Source organism: Callospermophilus lateralis, chromosome 19 (genome assembly GCF_048772815.1).
Source record: "Callospermophilus lateralis isolate mCalLat2 chromosome 19, mCalLat2.hap1, whole genome shotgun sequence".
Classification (NCBI taxonomy): Eukaryota; Metazoa; Chordata; class Mammalia; order Rodentia; family Sciuridae; genus Callospermophilus; species Callospermophilus lateralis.
In genome coordinates, this window is record NC_135323.1 from 14457582 (window position 1) to 14477950 (window position 20369).

The window sequence follows — 20369 nt, forward strand, 5'->3', positions numbered from 1 at the left end:
CCTCTATGATCCCCAGTGCTTCACTACCATGTGTCCTTTGCCTAGGCTATAAGTGGCTGACCAGACCAAAGTTTTCAATTTAAAAGTTACCTCCATCCAGAGGTTTCCCTTGATTTCTCTTCCAAGGGGGAGGATCCCACCTTCTATCTCCCCCAGTGGCCCCCCGCCATTTTCTTTTTTTAATTTAGAACTAGGAATTTAACCCAGGGATGCTTTACCATTGCTATATCCCCAGCCCTTTTTATTTTTTATTTTGAGTCAGGGTCTTGCTAAGTGGATTAGGGCCTTACTAAGTTTCTGAGGCTGGCTTTGAACTTGTGATCCTCCTGCCTCAGCCACTGGGATTACAGGTGTCCATCCCCACACCTGCTCCAGTGTCTTCTTTCCTCATCCTGCTAGCAGCTCTGTTCTCATGACAGCATTTATTGCATTCAGCCATTTTTTGTTTACTCTCTACTGTCTGCCTCTCCCTCTAAGTGCAAGCTCCTGCTTTTGTTTTCTAGATTTTGGCCTGATAGTCAGCTATCAATAAATATGAGTCAAGTGTTGTCTCACTATCCCATTGACAGGTGGAAAGAGTGACAGGAGCCAGAGCCTTTGGTTGTGTATTTGGAATATTCTTTTCCAAGTCTGGGAGGTAGGTGGATGGAACCCAGTCAGTCCTTGTGAGGAATGGTGTGAGGCAATGGTCTTGGGGAAGCAGCCTGTAGGCTTACAACTGGGCAGGAGGCCACCCCTGGCCAGTCCTGAAATGAAGCCATGTCCTTATCCTCCTTAGCACCTGTCATGCTATCAATGAATCAAGTGAGTTTCAGATCCCAACCTGAAGCAGGGCTCTTTTTCTTGACATGTTAGAAAAAAATGCAAGAGCCTTTTCAGCTCATGATACCAATCTAGGGTTCATCCAAAAAAGCTGTACTTCAAGACATTATAGTGACTGTGATTTGTTCATTCCTAAGGGCAAGCACAGCAACCAGCCCAGATATTTCCCATGAAGGTTTTTGGTTGCACTCTGAAAAAAGATCTGCTTCATTTGAATTCAAGTTAACTCAACTGTTCTGGGGCTCCATGCCAACATACTTACTAAATTCTACAGGTTTGAGGTATATTACTCATGATTTGCTTAGATTTTATTGATGGATTCTGTGTTGATCATCAATGATCCAGAGTGAGACCTGACATCTATGACCTGCCCACACTCTGTCTCAGAAGGTCTCAACCTGGCCGCACCTTCCAACTACCCAGGGAGTTTATAAAAAGAACTAATGCTCCGGTTGCATGGTAGACAAATAAAATAAATCCCTCGAGATGTGGGGCTTCAGCATTCTTCAAACTCCTCAGGTGATTCTAGTACAGCCAGGATGCAGGCATACTGATGAGCTCACCCTTGCTCAGGCTGACTTTTTGTGTCTCTGTGGCTTCCCTAAAAAATTATTTAAGAAAATCTGCTCTCTACTTGGCCATTCTTCAACCACCTTCACATGGTTGCTGGTCTGAAACGGACCAGACAGGAGGAGATGGGAAGCATAGGGAAGCAGGAGACTGAGGATCCTAAATAAGGGATCAGCGATTTCTGACATTTCAGAAGCAAAGAAGGGATAGCAGGACTGTTTCCAGCACAGGAGTCCTTGTTCAGTTCTAAGGCACTGTTTATGTTTGTTTGTTTGTTTTGTTTTGTTTTTGTACTGGGGATTGAACCATTGGGCACTTTACCAACAAGCAACATCAAGCCCTATTTTCTATTTTGAGATGGGTTCTTCTTAAGTTGTCCAGGCTGGCCTTGAACTTGCTGTCCTCCAACCTCACCTCCCACAAGTCACTGGGATTACAGGTGGGCACCACTGCACCATCTGGCTCTCTAAGGCACTGGTCTTAATACAAGGTCCTATAGCAAATTCACATTTTAAGGAGAATAGATATTCACTTAATAATAATAATAATAATAATTATTATTATTATTATTATTATATATTGCTGCTCAGTGACCTCATATAGAGAGTTCTCCTCCCGCCCCTCCTGCTCCTTCCTTTCCTCGCCATCTCTGTCTTACTTCTGCCTCATCCCAAACCACCAATTTCTCTCTCTCTCTCTCACTCTGTCTCTTGGTATATGTGTTTGTCTTCTTTCTCTCTCTTCTTTCTTTCCCTCTTTTCTTCCCATTCATTCTCTTTCTCTGTCTCCTTGTCTCCACATGTCTCTGTCTCTGTTTCTTTCTCTCAGCATTTCTGCCTCTTTTTTAAAAAATTTATACATGACAGCTACATTTCTGCCTCTTAATCTCTGTTTCCATCTGTTTCTTCCTTCACATTCCTCTCTCTCTCTCTCCTCTGTGTCTCACGGTGTAGGTGTGTCTTTCCATTTTCACCTCTCTCTTTCTGTCTCCCTGTCTCTTTTTCCCTCCTAATTTCTTCCCCCCCTTGTCTCTCTGTTCACTGTCTTATCTTTAAGTGTCGTATGTGTCCAGGTATCTGGGTCTCTCTACATGTATTTCTCCAATCTTGTAGTCTTTCTCTTTATCTCTGCTCATGGTCTCTCTCTCTCTCTCTCTCTCTCTCTCTCTCTCTCTCTCTCTCACACACACACACACACACACACACACATCTGGGCACTTTTCTAAATTCTTCCAAAACTCAGTGGTCCTGCCTGAGGCCTGTGACCAATGGGGTGGGGAAAGGACGCTTGCATTCTTCCTGCCAGGGAAGAGCAGCCTGGCTGGGCTAGGCTGGGCTGGGGGTTACCGGAGCCACTGGGGTCTGGCTTCCTTTCCGGCTTCAGCCCCTTCATGACGCAGATGCTCTCCATGACCAGCTTGACAGGGCCAGGTGGGTTCTGCATCGACTTCACCAGCGAGATATCAGCAGGATTCAGGGTGTCGAGAGCAGCAAGTGCGGCCTCAAGGGCTGGCATGGCCTCAGCCAGGTCCCCCTCACATTCGTTCTGTGGAGCACAGGGATGAAAGGAATGGGTGCCCAGTGCGCAGCATGCAGGGGTGAGGCAGGGCTCTGCTTCTGGAGAAAGCAAAGGAGGCAGGAAGAGGCATTTCCTGCCCAGATGCCCTTTAGGTCAGGGCCTCCCTACAGAACACTGTACTGAAGGGTGGCTCTGACCACAGCGGGCAGCAGGAACATGAGCCTGGCATCTTGGGGCTGGAGTTTGGATATCCTGCACATTTGAGCATCCATTTTGTATGTGTTCTTAAAAAAAATTAAACATTGTTCAAATCAAGGAAATTAGCATTTCTATATCTTCAAAGATTTATCATTTCCATGTGTTGGGGAAATTTCAAACTCTTCTAGTTATTTTTAAATATATAATAAATTACTGTAGATTGTAGTTAGCTCTCCATGCTATAGAACATGAGAACCAATTCTTTCTATCTGGCTGTATTTTAGTACCTGTTACTAAAATTCTTTAAAAAAAAGTCAGAAAAAGAAAATCTCTACTAGAATATTTTTAGATTGAACATGTCCAGAATGCTTATTAATTCTGTTATTTTGCTAATGGCCACTATTCTTTTAGTTGGAATTGAAACTAGTTGGATTGTATAACTAATCTACATCCTTTCCTTTTATCTCATTAGTCAATAAAATCTATAATTCTGTCTCTGAAAAAAAAAGAAAGAAATGAAGCATTTAATTTTTAACAAGTTCCCAAGAGGTACAAAGTGGGTGTTTCCCCTCCATCAATGGGGATAGGTTGAGAGGAGAGCGGGTCAAAGATGAGCCTTAGAGGTGAGTGATAGGAGCAAGTTGAAGAAAGAAAGAAGACCCGAGGGTGGAGGTCAGGAAGGGGTGAGGGTCCAAGATGGGGCTGGTGGGAACCAGGGTTAGGGCGAAGCTGGGCACAGGGCAGAGTTTCAGGCAAGGAGGGTTAGTGATGGGGAGAAGGATTAGAGCTGGGCAAAGATAGGGCTGAAGTCAGGGAAAACGAAGTGGTGTGTGTTTTACTCATCATTTGCTAATTTAAATACACAATTAACACAATGGAGCATTATCCAGCCATTAAAAAAATGAAGTAGTGATGCCTGCTAGAACAAGGATAAGCCTTGTAAACATCTTGCTAAGTGAAAGAAGTCAGACACAAAGGGCCACCTGTTAATACAATTCCATTTATATGAAATGTGCAGAATGGCAAATCCACAGAGGCAGAAATTAGGTAAGTGGTTGCCCAGGGTTGGGAAGAGGAGGGTACAATAGGGAGTGACTGCTAATGGGTCTTATGGGGTGATGAAAATGTTCTAGAATTAGATAGTGGTGAGAGTTGCACAACTTTGTGAGTGTACTAAAAACCACTGACTTGCACAATTTAAAAGAGTGAATATTAATAAGCCATATGGATTATGTCTCATTTTTTTTTAAAAAAACAGCTTAACATGAGAATATTTTAAAACCGAAAGGGACTTTATGGATTAGTTAGTAACCCAATTATCACATTCTATCAAAAATGAAAATTAAAAAAAAAAAATCCAAGGATGTACCATGAGTTAGCCAAGGTCACATAGCTGGTTACTCACAGAGCCAGGATCTTGGCTCCCCACTCCATGAACTCTGTTAGTTCTCCAAGTCCAAGGAGTGATCACACAGCCAGGGGGGAAGTGAAACTTCACAGAGAACGGCAATTCTTAGGCGAGTTAAAGCAAGCACGTGTTGAAGTCTTTCTATCCCTCAGGGCTACTGTGATAGGCAAATACACAAAGCCTTCTTACATGTGTGTGTGCACATGCATGATACGTATACTGGTGTGTATGTTGCTGAATGTTTCAGGGTTTCTGCTTCTCTACAAACATAAAGCAATGTTTTATTTTGCTTCATCATATTGAAACTCCACACCCAGTCAGCCACATCAAATGTCTTATCAAAATGTACTATGGAATGTCCTGCTTCATATGGCATCAATGACCCAGGTTTGGGGCAACTCCAGCTTGCTCACTCTTTATCCCTGGCACATGCACCAGATTAGAAAATAAGAGGAAAAGAACACAGGCTGGTCCCTACTGTTTGGTGGCAGGGGCAGCCAAGAGTGTTGGCTCAGGGGTAGTTCTGGATACTTGACATTTCAAGGATCCCAGGTACCTGAGGCTTCACGTCATCAATAGCTCCATGTTGCTTTTTTATAATGTTGCCAGACAACGCGTGGCTTGTGCATGCTTCATGCCCCCATTGTGTCTGGGAAGCTCCACTCCTTTTCCTAAGGGACAAGACCTGGATTCCAGCTCAGTTTTGGAGAAAGCAAGTTTGCCAAATCACTCAAAGGGGCCTCTCATTGTGGCATTATCTGTAATAGTGAGTCCCAGGCATGGGCCGTCCCTCGGAGTCACTGAGCAGCATTAGAACATCCTTGTGGTCAGGCTCCACGCCCAGAGGTTCTGATTCATTCAGGTGGGGTGGGGCCCGGGCATTTTTAAAACTCTGAAGGTGATTCTGACACACAGTTCTGTTGAGAAATCCACTTGACACCATCAAAACACAGAAAACAAAGGGCAAGAGGGAATAAACTCTAATGCCCAACAGGGGAATGGCCACTTGATGTGTGATATACCACTTTGAAATGGCCATTGTGATGAGCATATAACATTTGGGGAAATGTTTGTGATAAGATGTTAAGTGAAGAAAACACAGCATGGTGGAAATCGCAATTGTACGATGACCTCTGTGATATAAAACTGTGCCTGTGTGTGGACAGGCATGAGAGGGCTAATTGAAGTTGAAACTTGAAATCGTTTCATATGTGTTGTTGCAACATTTGTATGATGAAAACCCTCACAATTAAAAATGGCCTGTGTCTTGGCAATGCCAGGAAAACCAGGGCTGTTAGTCCAATAAGCACAGTGCACTCTGATGAAAGGAAGTCAGTCTGCAGCAACCCTGCCACCTTATCCTCATTAAAGGGGGAAGGAATGACTCATCAGCTCCTGAAGAGCTGACCCATTTAAGCCAACTGCTGCCCTGGTGTGCTGAGTGTTTGGGAGTCTCTTTCTCTTACAGTATCCCAGTCTTCCCGTGTGAGCTCCACCTGTACTGTTGAGTCTCTAGCACGCAGTAGGCACCGTATTGTGCATCTGCCATGTGATGTCATTTGGAGGGGTTCAAGGTGAGTGGAGGATATTAGCATCCTCATAACAAGAAGGGCTACTGCCTTGAGGAGTTCAGGAAGGGAGTCTGGTCCACACCAAGCCTCAAGCAAACTGCAGGGTAAACACAGGTTTCTTCCTTCTTCTCCCTGTGTGTTTCTTCCACCTCCTAGTCACCTCCAGGATGTCACTCCCAGGAGTGGGGATGGCGTGGCACAGCGTTTAACCTCACCCCTCCCACAAAACCTGAGCGGGCAGTTTACTGCCCAGGTGTGGGTGGGTGGGGATCCTGGGTCATCGCTCACCTTCTCCCACTCCAGCAATCTGCTGCCTCACCTGAATCTATGGAGCAGAATCCTGGGTGTGAGGTTCCCCTTCCACATGGTCCCCACGTGTGTGAAAGGTAGACCTTTGTCACACTTGGTACAGGGCAAAGAATGTCGGCTTTGGAGAACAGCTAACCTGGACCTTAAACTCTGGCACCTGCTACCAACTTTACCTGTTTTCCTCTTGGTACCCCCATTTTATAGATGAAGAAAGTGAGGCTGGGAAAGGGGGCGGAGCAAAGGTAGAGCCCTGACGTGCCTGATCTAGCACAGAATGCCCAAGAGGTGCAAGTTCACGTGGCTTCAGGGGGCAGGCGGGTGACATGAGACTGGAAAGTGGGCTGAACAGGGCTTTGGTGGACTGTGACACACAAAAACCAGTGTGTACCCTATGCAGTTGATGGGTGCAACCCAGGAATGCAGGATTGATGTTGCCAGATATGCCTGAGTTTTAAAGGGAAAAGCTAATTATTTGGAATTTTTATTTGAAATCTCCTGATTTTTTTTTTTTTTTTTTGGTATTGGGGATTTAACCCAGTGGTGCTTTACCACTGAGCTACATTCCCAGTCCTTTTTTAAATTTTAATTTTTATTTTGACACAGGGTCTTTCTAAGTTGCTGAGGGTCTTGCTAAATTGCTGAGGCTGGCCTTGAACTTACAATCCTCCTGCCTTGGCCTCTCATGTTGCTGGGATTACAGGCATGTATCACTGTACTCAGTTTGAAATGCCCTGATTTTTAAAAGTTGATAACTGTTTCAATAAATATAAAATATTATGTGCATTGCAGTGTCCATGTGGGTCCTAGGATGCCAGCTTGCAATGGAATAAGGGTCAAATGCCTGGACTTTGGAGTCAAAGAGCTCTGGGTTTGAATGCTGATTCTGTCACTTGGTAGCTATGTAACCTCGGTCTTGTATCGTGATTTTCTCATTGGGAAACTGGGAATGATACTACTTGCATTGTAGGGCTGATGAACCAGCTATTGCAGGCCACGTGAACTAAGGGTGGGAGAAAATAACCTCCACGATGAAAGAACTTGGTCTATTGTGTTCACTCCTAGCTTTCCACCTAAAAAAGTGCTAGCACATAGTAGGAGCTCAAAAAATACTTGTTAAATGAAAAAATACCCTCTAAAATACCACAGTGCTGATGAGCATTAGCTATAATTATTTGGTTATAGAAGACACATTACCCACTAGATTATGGTTCTTGGTGCCTGACAGTCACTGTATTTTGGGGGTGGGTATCTTATTATTCTCTTTATTATGGTAACCATCACCATTTTTATGATTTCCATTTGCTTTCTGTCCAAGCCACTAGAATCATGAGTAAGCCTTCATAATCCAGGGTATCACCCCCCGAAAAAAATATACCAGAGGCTAGGTCTCAGAAACCATTAGAGAAAAGCCAATTTGAAGGCCTGTCCTTTTGGAGAAAATGCCCGTGACCTATTTAAGTAAGAAGGCAGACACAGGCTACTTCTTACAGAAGCCCATGTTGAAGAATGGTGGAAAAATTTCTCTAAGAGCCAAAAAAAAAAAAAAGTGTAGGGACCTAAAGATAGTGCCATGAACCTTCCATTCTAATCCCACCAAGTAGCTCTGCGGCTCTGGAGGGCCATTTCACCCCTGACCTCATTGCAATCAACTCTCAGATACTGATACCTGATAAGTCTCAAGATGTTTGTGATACTCAAATGGAATTGTGTGCTCCAAAATGCTTTGAGAAATACGTACCACCACATTAGTGTCAATCAGATTTTCTTCTAATATCTGAATGTAGGCTAAGATCTTCTCAGAACTTTGGTGTAAGAACCACCTTCAGTAGGGTCTTCTAGTGTCATTTGACAGATATCTGTTCCCACATCTAAGACATGACAGAGATGAAGGAAAGAGATATTTGGATGCCTAAAGGAGGAGCATCTGGGTAGAACAGCCAGTTCAAAGGCCCTGGAGTGGGAGTGTGCCTTACGTTTATATAAGGAATAGTCAGAAGGACTAGCCAGTGTGCCCAAGCAGAGGGAACGAGAGAAAAGTAATAACAGAAGAGCTAAGATCATGTTGTGTTTTTTTGGCTTTGATTCTGAATGAGACAGAGAATGTTTGGAAAATGGTAATGATTCTTGGAGAAAGCCAGGTGTCAGAAAGCCATAATTCATTACTAGCTGTGTGAAGGCAGGAGAGTGGCCTACTCTTCCTGAATTTCACGGGTCTCATCTGCAGGATGGGCGTGACCATGCACATCCTGCAGGGCTGGCTCCCTGCTCTCTTTGCTGCTCTCCATACCTTGATTCCCTGGGCAATAGCGGCAGCAGCGTTGGCCTCTTTCTCATCAGCCTGAACCAGAAGCTTTTTGGCATCAGCTTTTCTAGTCTCCTCTTCAATCTTCACCATCATCTTAGCGGTCTCCTCGGAGGTTTGGATGAGTTGAGGTTGAAGGGCGGTCAGTTCTACTTGCATGACGGCCACCTGGCAAGGACAGAGGGGTGGGAGGTTATCCAGGGTCAGCTGGGTCAGTGCAGAAAATGGCAAAGTTGGCAAGAGTTGACTGCATCTCCAACAGTTACAGAAAATATGGACTAATGATTTGGACATGGTCACGGGTCACATTTATTGGTGGTGTTGATCTTGATTTTTTAACACTTAGTTGTTGAATTCATTTGTGTGTTGGGGTTATCAAGCTCTGTGCTTGGTGCTAGTTATACAATGGCAAACTAAACCAATTTTAAAGGAATAGTTTCTTCCCTTGTTCTTTACAGTGTTGAGGAAAGATAGAAAAAAAGCAAATTAGGAAATTTTAAAATAAAAGCTGCATTTTTTAAAAGCTATATAGGAAAGTATACATATAAGAGGTGCTAGGGATTGAACCCAGGGCCTTGTGCATGCAAGGAAAGCACTCTACCAATTGAGCTATAGCTCTAGCCCTAGAAGGCACCTTTTCTTGGGGTGGGTGGGTACCAGGGATGGAACTCAGGGGCACTCGACCACTGAGCCCATCCTTGGTCCCTTTTTATATTTTATTTAGAGACAGGGTCTCACTGAGTTGCTTAGTGCCTCGCTGTTGACTCGCGATTCTCCTGTCTCATCCTCCCAAGCTGCTGGGGTTACAGGCGTGTGACATCACGCCTGGCAGAAGGCACTTTTAAGGCTATAATTTCCAATAGTGCTGAGGTCTGAACATGTTCTGCCTCCCCGCCATTCACATGTTGAAGCCTAATCTCTAAATCAAGGCTATTTGGTGATGCAGGCTTTGGAGGTAATTAGGTTAGATGATGTCACGGAGGAGGGGACCTCGTTATAGGATAAATGACCTTATAAAAAGAGGAAAAGACATGAGATTTATCTCTTCCCAAAGAAGGTGGCTATCTAAAAGCTAAGGACCCCAAGTTAGACCCAGTAACCCCAGAAGCAGAGCAACAGAGGCCACCTCTGGTATTGTCTTCCATCCCTCTGTTGGAGTGTTTGGGCTTGTTGTATACAGCACAGGCCAACCTACTGTCAATCAACCCATTGCCTCAGTTCTTTACTGGTGTTGTCTCCCTGAATCTCACAGGTCTAAATTTAAGAAGTGGTAAAAATCCACTTCTTAATATGGCTATAATTTTAGATGGTTTGTTAAGTGGCTCTAAGCTCAGATCAGTTCATAACTCATCTCCAAGCACTTTGCTAAGGAGTGTTCTTGTGTCAGCTTATTTAATTCTCATGTTAGCCCCATGCTACAAAAATTGTTATTATGGCCTTTTTTATAGAAGAAGAAACTGAAGCCCAAAGAGGTGAAATAGGTGTAAGTTGTAGAGCTAGAATTTGATCCCAGATCTGACCCTGCAAAGCTCAGCTCTTACCCACTTACCTTATCCAGTTCCCACAAGAACGGGACAGGTGAGGTACTTTCCCTAGGCACAAGCTTAAAGGAGCACAAAAATACTCAGTACTGGGCCTGGGGTTGTGGCTCAGGGGTAGAGCGCTTGCCTAGCATGTGTGAAGCATTGGGTTCAATTCTCAGCACCACATATAAATAAATAAAATAAAGATCCATTGACAACTAAAAAATATTTTTAAAAAATATTCAGTCCTCCAGTTAAATAATACCTTATTGGAATCTTTTAAGAAATCAAAATTGGTACAGAAAGATCCACAAGGAACAAAATATTAAAATCTTTAATAAAGGCAGGATCCTATGGGATCAGAAGGCAAGTGAGGTGGCTCTGTAAATGCAAGCTCAGATCCTGCCTTTATTTAGTGCCCTTGTAATTTCTATGCCTGAACAAGGGCCTCACCACATCCACCGAGTCCTGGACCTCTCGGTCCCTGTTCTGTTTTGGCAGTGCTTACTTGGGAAGCTGCAAAATCGAGTTTCTGCAAGCCTGTCAGGTAGCGGTTCCGCATCATGTCCACTTCCTGCCTCTTGATATTAAGCAGTGTCTTGAAGGTTAGAATCAGCTCAAGGTAGGAGGTGGGGGTGACATAGTTGTGTCTGCGGAGCGTGTTGTAATAATCAACTGACAGGTTCTTCACACTCTCCTGAAAATATTTGCACATAGAGATGACCCTGCCAAGGACACCAAGGTGGTTAGGCAGGACCCAGGTTCTTACAGGGAGACTTGGCACAACTTTGGTAACAGACATGAGGGCGTGAGAAGGCACATTCACTGCCTGTGGCCCATTTAGAATGCAGCAGGTCCTCATAGAAGCAAAGGCAGCAAAGGATGGAGAAGGTGAATATTCTTACTAGGATGATCTTAAAGGTCATTTCTATCCTGATCCCTTTGATAAGTCACTGGAGCTCAAGCAAGACTTGCTAACCTTCAGCAGTCTGAAGAAGCTTTCTGACTACACAGAATAATGTTTTCAAAATGCATAAAATAAAATATATAAGATTACCAAGGAAATCAATTATATTGAAATAGACTTTTCAAAATATTTTTAAAACCAAAGTTCGGATACCATAATATGTATGTTTATTGATATGTTAAATCAGGAGTTACCAAACCTTTCCTGGAAAGGGTCAAATAATAAGTATTCTAGTGTTTTTGAGTCACATGCTGTCCTGTCACAACTACTCAACTTGGCAGCTGTAGTATGAAAACAGCCATAGACCAACCATGTGTAAACGAATGGGCATGACTTTGTTTCAGTAAACCTTTATTGACAAAAACAAGGTGTGGTTTTGAATTTGACACATAGACCATGGTTTGCCAACCACTGTATTAAATAACAAGATTGGGCAGCAGGTCTAAAAAACATAATTTTGAAGGAAGTGATATATGGAGGAAACTTTAATGATTAAATCAGTTAAGAAAAGAACTGTGATTCCCACTGGTAACAAAGTCACAGGCCCTACTAATCCAACTGGGGTTTACTGCTTATATTCATCCTTGAAGGAAATGCAAAATACCAGCTGGATGTGAGTGGAAATGGAAAGATGCAATTCATCCCCAGTCATACTTCCAAACGAACCAAATTCTATCCATGAGCCTATGGACCCAGATTGATGGTTTTTGGTCTAGAGAATAAAGTTCAAAAATCTCCAAATGGAACTTAAGAACATTGATCCTCTGACCGCTGTTCTCCTTTGTTCTTCATTCATTTATTTGAAAAACCAGCCATGGAGCCTACTATGTACCAGACACCTGCTGGGCACTCAGGATGTAGAAGTAGACACAGTGGGTTGACTGATTCTTGTTTTCATGGAGTACTAACGGTGGTTTTGAATCAAAACGAAGTGCTGTTTTTAGCACATCTGTGCTTTTCACATAAAAGAACATATTTTCATCCTGGCATGAACCAATTTTCATCCCCTTGGCAGCAAGACGTGACTGCATGTCCTAAGACTATTGAAATCACTGTATTGTCAGATCCAGGTCCTCTCAGCTATGACGATAATACATGTCCAGGCTTCTTCTGAACAATGCATTTTTTTCTTTTCCATAAAAGGTGCCTTATTAAATATCTAAATAAGTGTGATTCAATTTAAAAGTGTTCAGATCTCTTCTACATGTAAATTAAGAAATCTTTAAAACAATAACATAAGTACAGCCCTCATAAGGATTTTTAGCTTAGAATACTGTGGGTACTAAAATGTGGCTAACACTTACTCTGTTCGAATGTCATCTTCAAGCTCCACATCCTCTAGAAATTTGTTGGCCACCAACTCCAGGGCGTCTGTGGGCCAGGACTGGAACCAATCAATTGTGCAGCAATTGATCAGCGAAGGGAACATCCTCAGGCGGTTTCTGAAGGCATCCCCAATTGGACTCATGGCTAATGAAAAGTCGACTGAGTTAATTTCCTTCCTCCAAGGCAGGGAGGTGAAAGGGAACAGGTATTTCCCAGGGTTCTGGTGGGGCAAGGTAGTGGGTATCATGAGATATTTTCATGTAACTTTGTGATGAGATTGCCATGTATCACAACAGCCTCTGACCACCCTCTCAAATACACCATTGTCCCTGATGGATCCTTGGGGCCTCTTAGTCAGCGTGGAGTCCTTTGACCTACTTGCTCTGTCTATGCTGACTCCAACACAAGGGAATCATAGACATCTCATATATAGTTACTTATAGAAGTTGCCATCAGCTAATTTCTGACGCCATCTTCATATGACTACAAATTTTGCATTCTACATCTCTAATTTCATTCATTATTTACTGATTCTCAGTATGGTTGAGGAAGCATGATGCATAGGTGGAACTATGGGGTCGTTAGTGTGGCTCAAGAACAGAGAGAAGGGGCGCTTGGTTTGAGATGAGGGTACAGAGGATACAAGGGATAGTCTGATAGGTGGCCATATGAGAATACAGGTTAGAGATTTTGACCCTTATCCTGATGGAAAGCAATTAGAGAGAGTATGTGTGTGTCTATGTGTTTGTGCACACACTTACACACGTACACACTGATGCACAGATACAATGATCATATTTGCAATACATAAAAAAGAATCATCCTGGCTCAGTGAAAAAGAAAGCTCTAGAATGGATAAGAGTGGAGGTCGAACAGTTAAAAGGTTTCAGAGGTGAAGTCTGGGTAGGATGACAATGACTTAGCAGATGTGAAGGTGACAGAGATGGAGATTAGAGGGTGGCTATGACAGACAGTGAAGAGGTAAAAATCACCAGGACTTGGTAAGGAGAAAGAGGTATTAAACACACCTCCTAGGCTTCCAGATAGATGGGGTGTCATTCACAGAGAGAAGATGAGGTATTGATCTGTGCAAGGGTAACGTGCTAATGCGTGCTCTTTCTCAAAGGAGAATTCAGAGAATTAGGAGAGCGGAGCAGGTGTAAGTTGTTAGGTAGTTGTTAAAGAGAAGAGTGGAAGAAGTTGCTAGAGAAACTCCAGGCTGAACTTGGGGTGCTTTGGTTGGTTCAACCATTGGACCATGGTAAAGGGATTGAGTTTAGGGTATGGAGAAGACCCTAAAATACTAGGGGAGAAAGGGTAAACTGAGCTTGCTTCTTCTCACCAAGCACAATGTGGAGATTCTTTTTCACTCTCTCAATAAAGAAGTTGTACATGGAAAGAGGAGTGACCTCTATCTTCTCTCCTTCTGTCCTGGCGGCTGATTGCATCTTCTCCACAATGTCAGCCTTCTCATCAGCTGGAAAGATGTTGGGCACGTCTCCCGTGTTCAGAAGCATGTTGATGTCCTCCACAAATGACTCATCCTTGATCTGGTTATCAGCGAAGAGGAACACGGTGCTCTTGACAGCCACCCCCACCTGCAGCATGATCTTCTTTAGGTCCTCACGCCAGTCGTTGCTTGTATAACTCTTTGTGATCTCAATCTGGTAGAGCTCATAGGAGTTCATGAATGTGGACAGTTTGGTGGCACTCTGCCGCCCGCTGCCCCCAATGCCCACCAGGAGCAAGTGGCCTTTATTCTGCTTCAGAACTCTGCAGATCCTGGAGATGTGCTCAATGGCAAACCTGAACATGACCAGGGACATGGGGGCCTTGCTGACATTGTTGAACTCTTCCAGGTAGTACTCCATGACCGCCGTGAGATGTTTTAGGTCAGTGATCTCATCATAGATTTTTTGATCACTTTCTGGCTTGGAGAAATCCCCAAAGAAGAGGCTGCGGATGTTATCATCAACAATCTTTCCAGTGGGTGACAAGTGGATGAGCACCTGTGAGAAAGAGGAGTTTTCAGTTGGACTCAGCTTGTGGCCCTACTAGGCTGGCAGTGGGAGTTGGGGAGGGGAGGGAGGAGGGGCATGTTTGTTTCTTCTGAGCACATCCTTAAGGCATGGTTTCTCAATAGCTTCATGTTTTAAAAATGTAATATGTGCATCTGATGGTTGTAAAAGACTATGGTGAAAGGACATTAGAAAGAGTGTGAAGGGGAAAGTTGGTCTATTTACTAACCACTTAAACACTGGTGGTCAGATTGGAAGGTTCCTAGAGAAGGCAGAGGAAGGATGGTATCATTTTTCAAGTCCTTCTTCCCTCATCAAACAGAGGTGCAGGCACTACCCCTGGCCCCTGCTCTGTGCCTGGAGAAGGAATGCTTTAGATGTTTCTTCTTGCTGATACTACAGCCTGGCATTGCTTTGCACTGGGCCTCTGACTATAATACAAAATGCTTCTGCAAATTTTTTATGGAGAAATCACAGCTTCTTAGCAATGGGGGTAGAACTACAGGATGCACATATATAGTTTTTAAAAAATTTTTCTTTTATTAAAATGAAAAAGAAAATATTCACAAATGGAAGATCATTATAATCTTCCATTTGGGCTTTAATAGGGCCTCAGTCAAACCATGAAAAATCGTTTTTCCTCCCTCAACTCTCAAATAAATTGACCCTAAAACTGCCTTTTAAATTAATTATAAACAAATAACATCATACATGAAACCACTGTGAATGGATACAACTTTATGTTACTATAGAAATGAAGCCAAACTGGACCAAGTAAAGTATCACCAAATCAAATGACCAGCTGATGGATGCCCGCAATAGTATTTCCTGAGCTTCAGAGCAGAGTGGTGAGTCTCTACTGGGAAGGGAACTGGAATCTGAGACTAATGTGGTCAAACACTGGGGACCATTTATGAGGCCAAATGGTCACAGAATCTGACTTACCTTCTCCACAGTCTGCTTGAAACAACTGGAGGTGGTCTCTTTCACCATGTTAAAAAAGACCTCTCTGTCCTCTTTGTCAACCAGGCGATCATAAAACACCCTATAAACCTCATGGATCCAGAGCCGGATAAATTTTTCAAAATCCTAAAAATCCAGAGTTGATTATATGAATGAGTGGAAGGTGGTACCTGAGGTGATAGGTTTCAAGCAGTATCTAAATTCTAGGGTTGAGGTAAAGAGTAAATGAGATAAGGTGTATAAAATATTTAGCATGATGCTTAACATGAACTAAGTGCTTAATAAATCCAACTATCCCTATCATTATACATCTAAGCATATTGCTGAATGCTCATGGTAATGAAATGATGGGGGCTCACCTGCAGGTGGGTGTGAGGGCACAGCAGTACCCCCTGGATCACCCGTGAGAAGTCCCGCAGGTTAAACACATAATGGGACTTGGAGGGAGTTGGCAAGAAGTTCTCTACTGCAGCTCTGTAAATTGTCCTGGTAGCTTGTACCATCATCTTTGCATGCCTTGGGAGGAGGAGGAAGGCTGATCATTCAAGAAGGGGCCAGAATGGAGGAACCACCCCCACCCCCAACCCAGGTCAATATCCAAGAAACTCTCACCTTAAGAATGCCACATCGAATCCTTTCCCAAAGTGCCAATCCGAAATAGAACCAAAAATCTTGGTTAAAATGTCATCCTCAAAGGCACTGATGGAAATGATGTTCAAATGGCGAGTGAATCGACCTGGAGAACACACACATTCTAGTTTGCACACACTCATGCTCCCTAGACCTAGTGACCTTTGGACACAGGACAGTTGGGTTTCACTCTGCCTTCATGTTCTATTGCTCTGCTGTCCAGCATGTCAACCTCTAGCTTTATGTGGCTATTTAAACTCAAATTAATTAACATTAAGTAACATTAAAAATGGATTTCTTCAGTCTCTCTAGCTTCACCTCAAGTGCTTGAGAGCCACACAAGGCAGGTGGTTATTGCACTGCTCAGTATAGCTACAGACCGTCTAATGATGACAAAAGGCCTGTTAACAGCATTAATCTAGTGCACAGGATTATGTTTTAAAAATTAAGGCAAGAAATAGTTATTGTCAAATATTCAGAAACAGTTCTATAGGAAGTATCTCCTTCATTCATTTATTTTCCATACACCAAATTCACTCCCTTCTCCAATTAACCACTATTAATTTGGTATCTTCTGGGAGGTTGATGCAGGAGGATCACAAATTCAAAACTAGCCTCAGCAACAGTGAGGTATTAAGCAAAGCAACTCAGTGAGACCCTGTCTCTAAATAAAATACAAAATAGGGCTGGAGACATGGCTTAGTGGCCAAGTGCCCCTAAGTTCAATCCCTGATACCCACCCCCCCCCCCAAAAAAATTGGTATCTATCTATTTACCTACCTACTCAAGATATCCATATCTATCTACCTAGCTATATAAGCTTTATTGATATATCAAAATTAATTAACATATTATATAATTCACCCACTTAAAGTACATAATGCAATGATTTTTAGTATATTCAGTTTTGTGTAACCATTACTACAGTTTTAGAACATTTTAATCACCCCTAAAAGAAACCTTGTACCCATTAGTAGTCATTCCTCATTTTCTTACCATTTTCAGCAACTAATAATCTACTTTATGTCTCTCTAGATCCTGCCTGTTATAATTTTATTTTTTAAAAAAGTTTCATTATAAAGTAAGTCACAGATTCAGAAAACTACACAAAACCAATGTATAGTTTAGTGAAGTCATTAAATCCCCTTACCTCCATCACCCAGGACAAGAAACAGAACTCTGCCAGTCCTTCATAGAAGCCCTTCCATGGGCACCATTCAGGTCATAGCTCTCTCTCTTTCCTCCTCCAAAAAGTTATCACTAGCTGGGTGTGGTGGTGCACACCTGTAATCCAGTGGCTTGGGAGGCTGAGACAGGAGATTTCCAAGTTCAAGATCAGCCTCAGCAACTTAGTGAGGCACTTTAACAATTTAGTGAGACCATGGCTTAAAATAAAAAGTAAAAAGGGGCGTGGTGGTGGCGTGGTGGCACACACCTGTAATCCCAGCAGCTTTGGAGGCTGAGACAGGAGAATTGAGAGTTCAAAGCCAGCCTTAGCAACGGTGAAGTGCTAAGCAATTCAGTGAGACCCTGTCTCTAAATAAAATAGAAAATAGGGCTGGGAATGCAGCTCAGTGATTGAGTACTCCTGAGTTCAATCCCCAGTACCTAAATAAATATGAAATAAAAATTTTTAAAAAAGTAAAAAGGGCTGGATATGTGACTCAGTGGTTAGGTGCCCCTGGGTTCAATTCCCAGTACCACCAAAAAAAAAAAAAAATTATTATCCTGACTTTCCCTGTAATTCCTATGTTATTATTTCTTAATGGTTTTCAGCACTCAAATGTTTTCCTAGGCACCAGAGTTTAATTTCTGCCAATTAAAAGTACTTTACATATCTTTAAATTGTTTTTTAATCCACAGGATTTCTCCACTCCCCATTTCTCTTATCTGTTGTGGATCTAGGTTGTTTGACCTGTAGAATTTTGTTGATTATATACCCCTGGTTCGGTTCACCATGTTCCTCTCTCCTCTGTGTTTCCTATAAATTTATAGCTGGATCTAGAGAGAATCAGAGCCAGGCTTCATCTCCTTTGGCCAGACTATAGGTGCTGGTGCGTTCCTTCATCAGAATGCACACAATGGTGCTTCTCATTTGGTAATGCTGGTAGCTACTTGTGCTCAATGGCTAGATCCATCAATTCACAGAGGACTGCAAACTGATGTTTTGAGTTATTTCTGTTTTCATTTTTAAAAATGTTTTATTTTTGCAGTACTGGGGATCAAATCTAGGGCCTTATGCATATTAGGCAAACATTCTACTACTGAGCCACATCCCCTTTTCTATAGAGACAATTTCCTCATTTACTATATGGTTATATAGTGGTACGTATCATATGAAAAAGGATAATGTGGTGTACACCTGTACTCCCAGTGACCCAGGAAGACTGCAAGTTCCAGGTCAGCCTTAGCAATTCAGCAAGACCCTGTCATTTGTCAGTAAATTAATAGAACTGGAGAATATCATACTAAGTGAAATAAGCCATTCCCAAAACATCAAAGTCCAAATATTTTCTGTGATAGGCAGATGCTAATTCTCAATAAGGTGTGTGTGGGGGGGTGGTTAGGGAAGAATAGAAGTACTGTGGATTAGACAAAGGGGAATGAAGAAACGGGAGGGGGAATGGGAATAGGAAAGATGGTAGAATGAATCAGATAATACTATCCTGAGTGCATACACAATCAACGTAATTCTACATCAGATATAACCAGAAGAACAAGCAGTTATACTCCATATATGTATAATATGTCAAAATACATTCTACTATCATGTATAACTACTTAGAAAAAATAAAAATTATTATAAAAATAAATGACAAATGATTAACAAAAAAAGACTGAGGCTGTAGCTCAGTGGTAGAGCACTGTCAACTCAATCCCCAGTACAGGGGGGGGGGGAGTGGTGGGGAGGAGTGTAAATGCTTGATTCTGTTTATCAGTTGTAAACACAATGAGTTGTTCCCTATCAACTTCTGAAGTTGATCACCTCTGATTATGATGATTGATTATGCTTTCATGGATTAAAACATATTTTGGCAAACATCAATACATTGAAATCATCATCACTGTTGAAGTTGAAATGTTCTTATCTTTGGTCAGTGAGGGCCTCTTTCTGTTGGCTACTGAGTCCTTCTGACATACCTCTAGTAGTCTCAGATAGCTTTCTCACTATCTGGTATATCAAGAAGTGACAGGCTTATATCATATGTTTCCTGACCCAAACAAACAATCAGTCATTTCTACAAAAAAAAAAAAAAAAAAAAAAAAAAATCCTGGTTTCTTTTAGTAGGAAATTGGATTTCAAGATGGCAATCTGGGTGGTAAGCCTGCTTGTTGTTAGTGAGTTCATCATTATTCCTAGACCTTTTCAGTGGCTATCATGGGACCTGATGAATTATTACTGCATTTCTAGCTCAAGTCTAAGACCACAGGGCATTGACTTAACTACTTGTCTATTACATCTTGATCTTTTTCCCCTTCTGTGCTGAGACTCCAGGACACAAGGGATAAGAGAAATAGAAAACTGCATTATTACTCATTTGTATGATCTCACTTGGCATACATAATGCCCTTAGAATAAGAAATATAGTACCACTGCCAGTTATTTTCTTTTTTTGTATTAAGGATTGAACTTGGGACACTTAACCACTGAGCTACATTCTCAGCCTGTTTTTTGTATTTTATTTAGCGACAGGGTCTCACTGAGTTGCTTAGCACCTCACTAAGTGGCTGAGGCTGGCTTCGAACTTGAGATCCTCCTGCCTCAGCATCCAGAGCCATTGGGATTCCAGGCATGTGCCACTGCGCCAGGCACCAATGCCATTTATGATAAATTTTTGTATGCTTTCTCCCAATGACCCCTCCATTTTAGATTGTTCTGTATCTATATCACTGAATCCTGGAATCTCTCCCAAAAATATTATAATCTCTCCCATTTAGTCTTAGTTGAACAAGTAATCCTATGTTTTATGCTTAATTCCCAGTGGTTTCATTGATCTCTCTGTAATATTTTGATTGTTTGAGCACCATCATCAAGGAGATTTCTAAGAAAGTGCTTATGGATATAATAGTTTCTGTGTTCTTGTATGTTGGTAAGAATTTTCCTTTTGGGCTGGGGATGTGGCTCAAGTGGTAACACGCTCGCCTGGCATGCGCAGGGTGCTAGGTTCAATCCTCAACACCACATAAAATAAAAGATGTTGTGTCCACCGAAAACTGAAAAATAAATATTAAAAAAATTCTCT

The 20369-nt window shown here is 42.4% G+C and overlaps 1 protein-coding gene across 1 annotated transcript in view; it reads right to left on the reverse strand.

Moving 5' to 3' along the window:
- Dnah3 (dynein axonemal heavy chain 3) overlaps positions 1-20369 on the reverse strand; it is a 153790-nt gene that overhangs the window by 22307 nt on the left and 111114 nt on the right. The window contains exons 44-51 of the mRNA XM_076840105.2: positions 16108-16231; positions 15855-16011; positions 15478-15621; positions 13857-14523; positions 12493-12658; positions 10730-10946; positions 8684-8866; positions 2739-2937 (exon numbers count right to left, since the gene is read on the reverse strand). Coding sequence (XP_076696220.1) covers positions 2739-2937; positions 8684-8866; positions 10730-10946; positions 12493-12658; positions 13857-14523; positions 15478-15621; positions 15855-16011; positions 16108-16231 — 1857 coding nt within the window. The remainder of the gene's footprint in view (positions 1-2738; positions 2938-8683; positions 8867-10729; positions 10947-12492; positions 12659-13856; positions 14524-15477; positions 15622-15854; positions 16012-16107; positions 16232-20369) is intronic.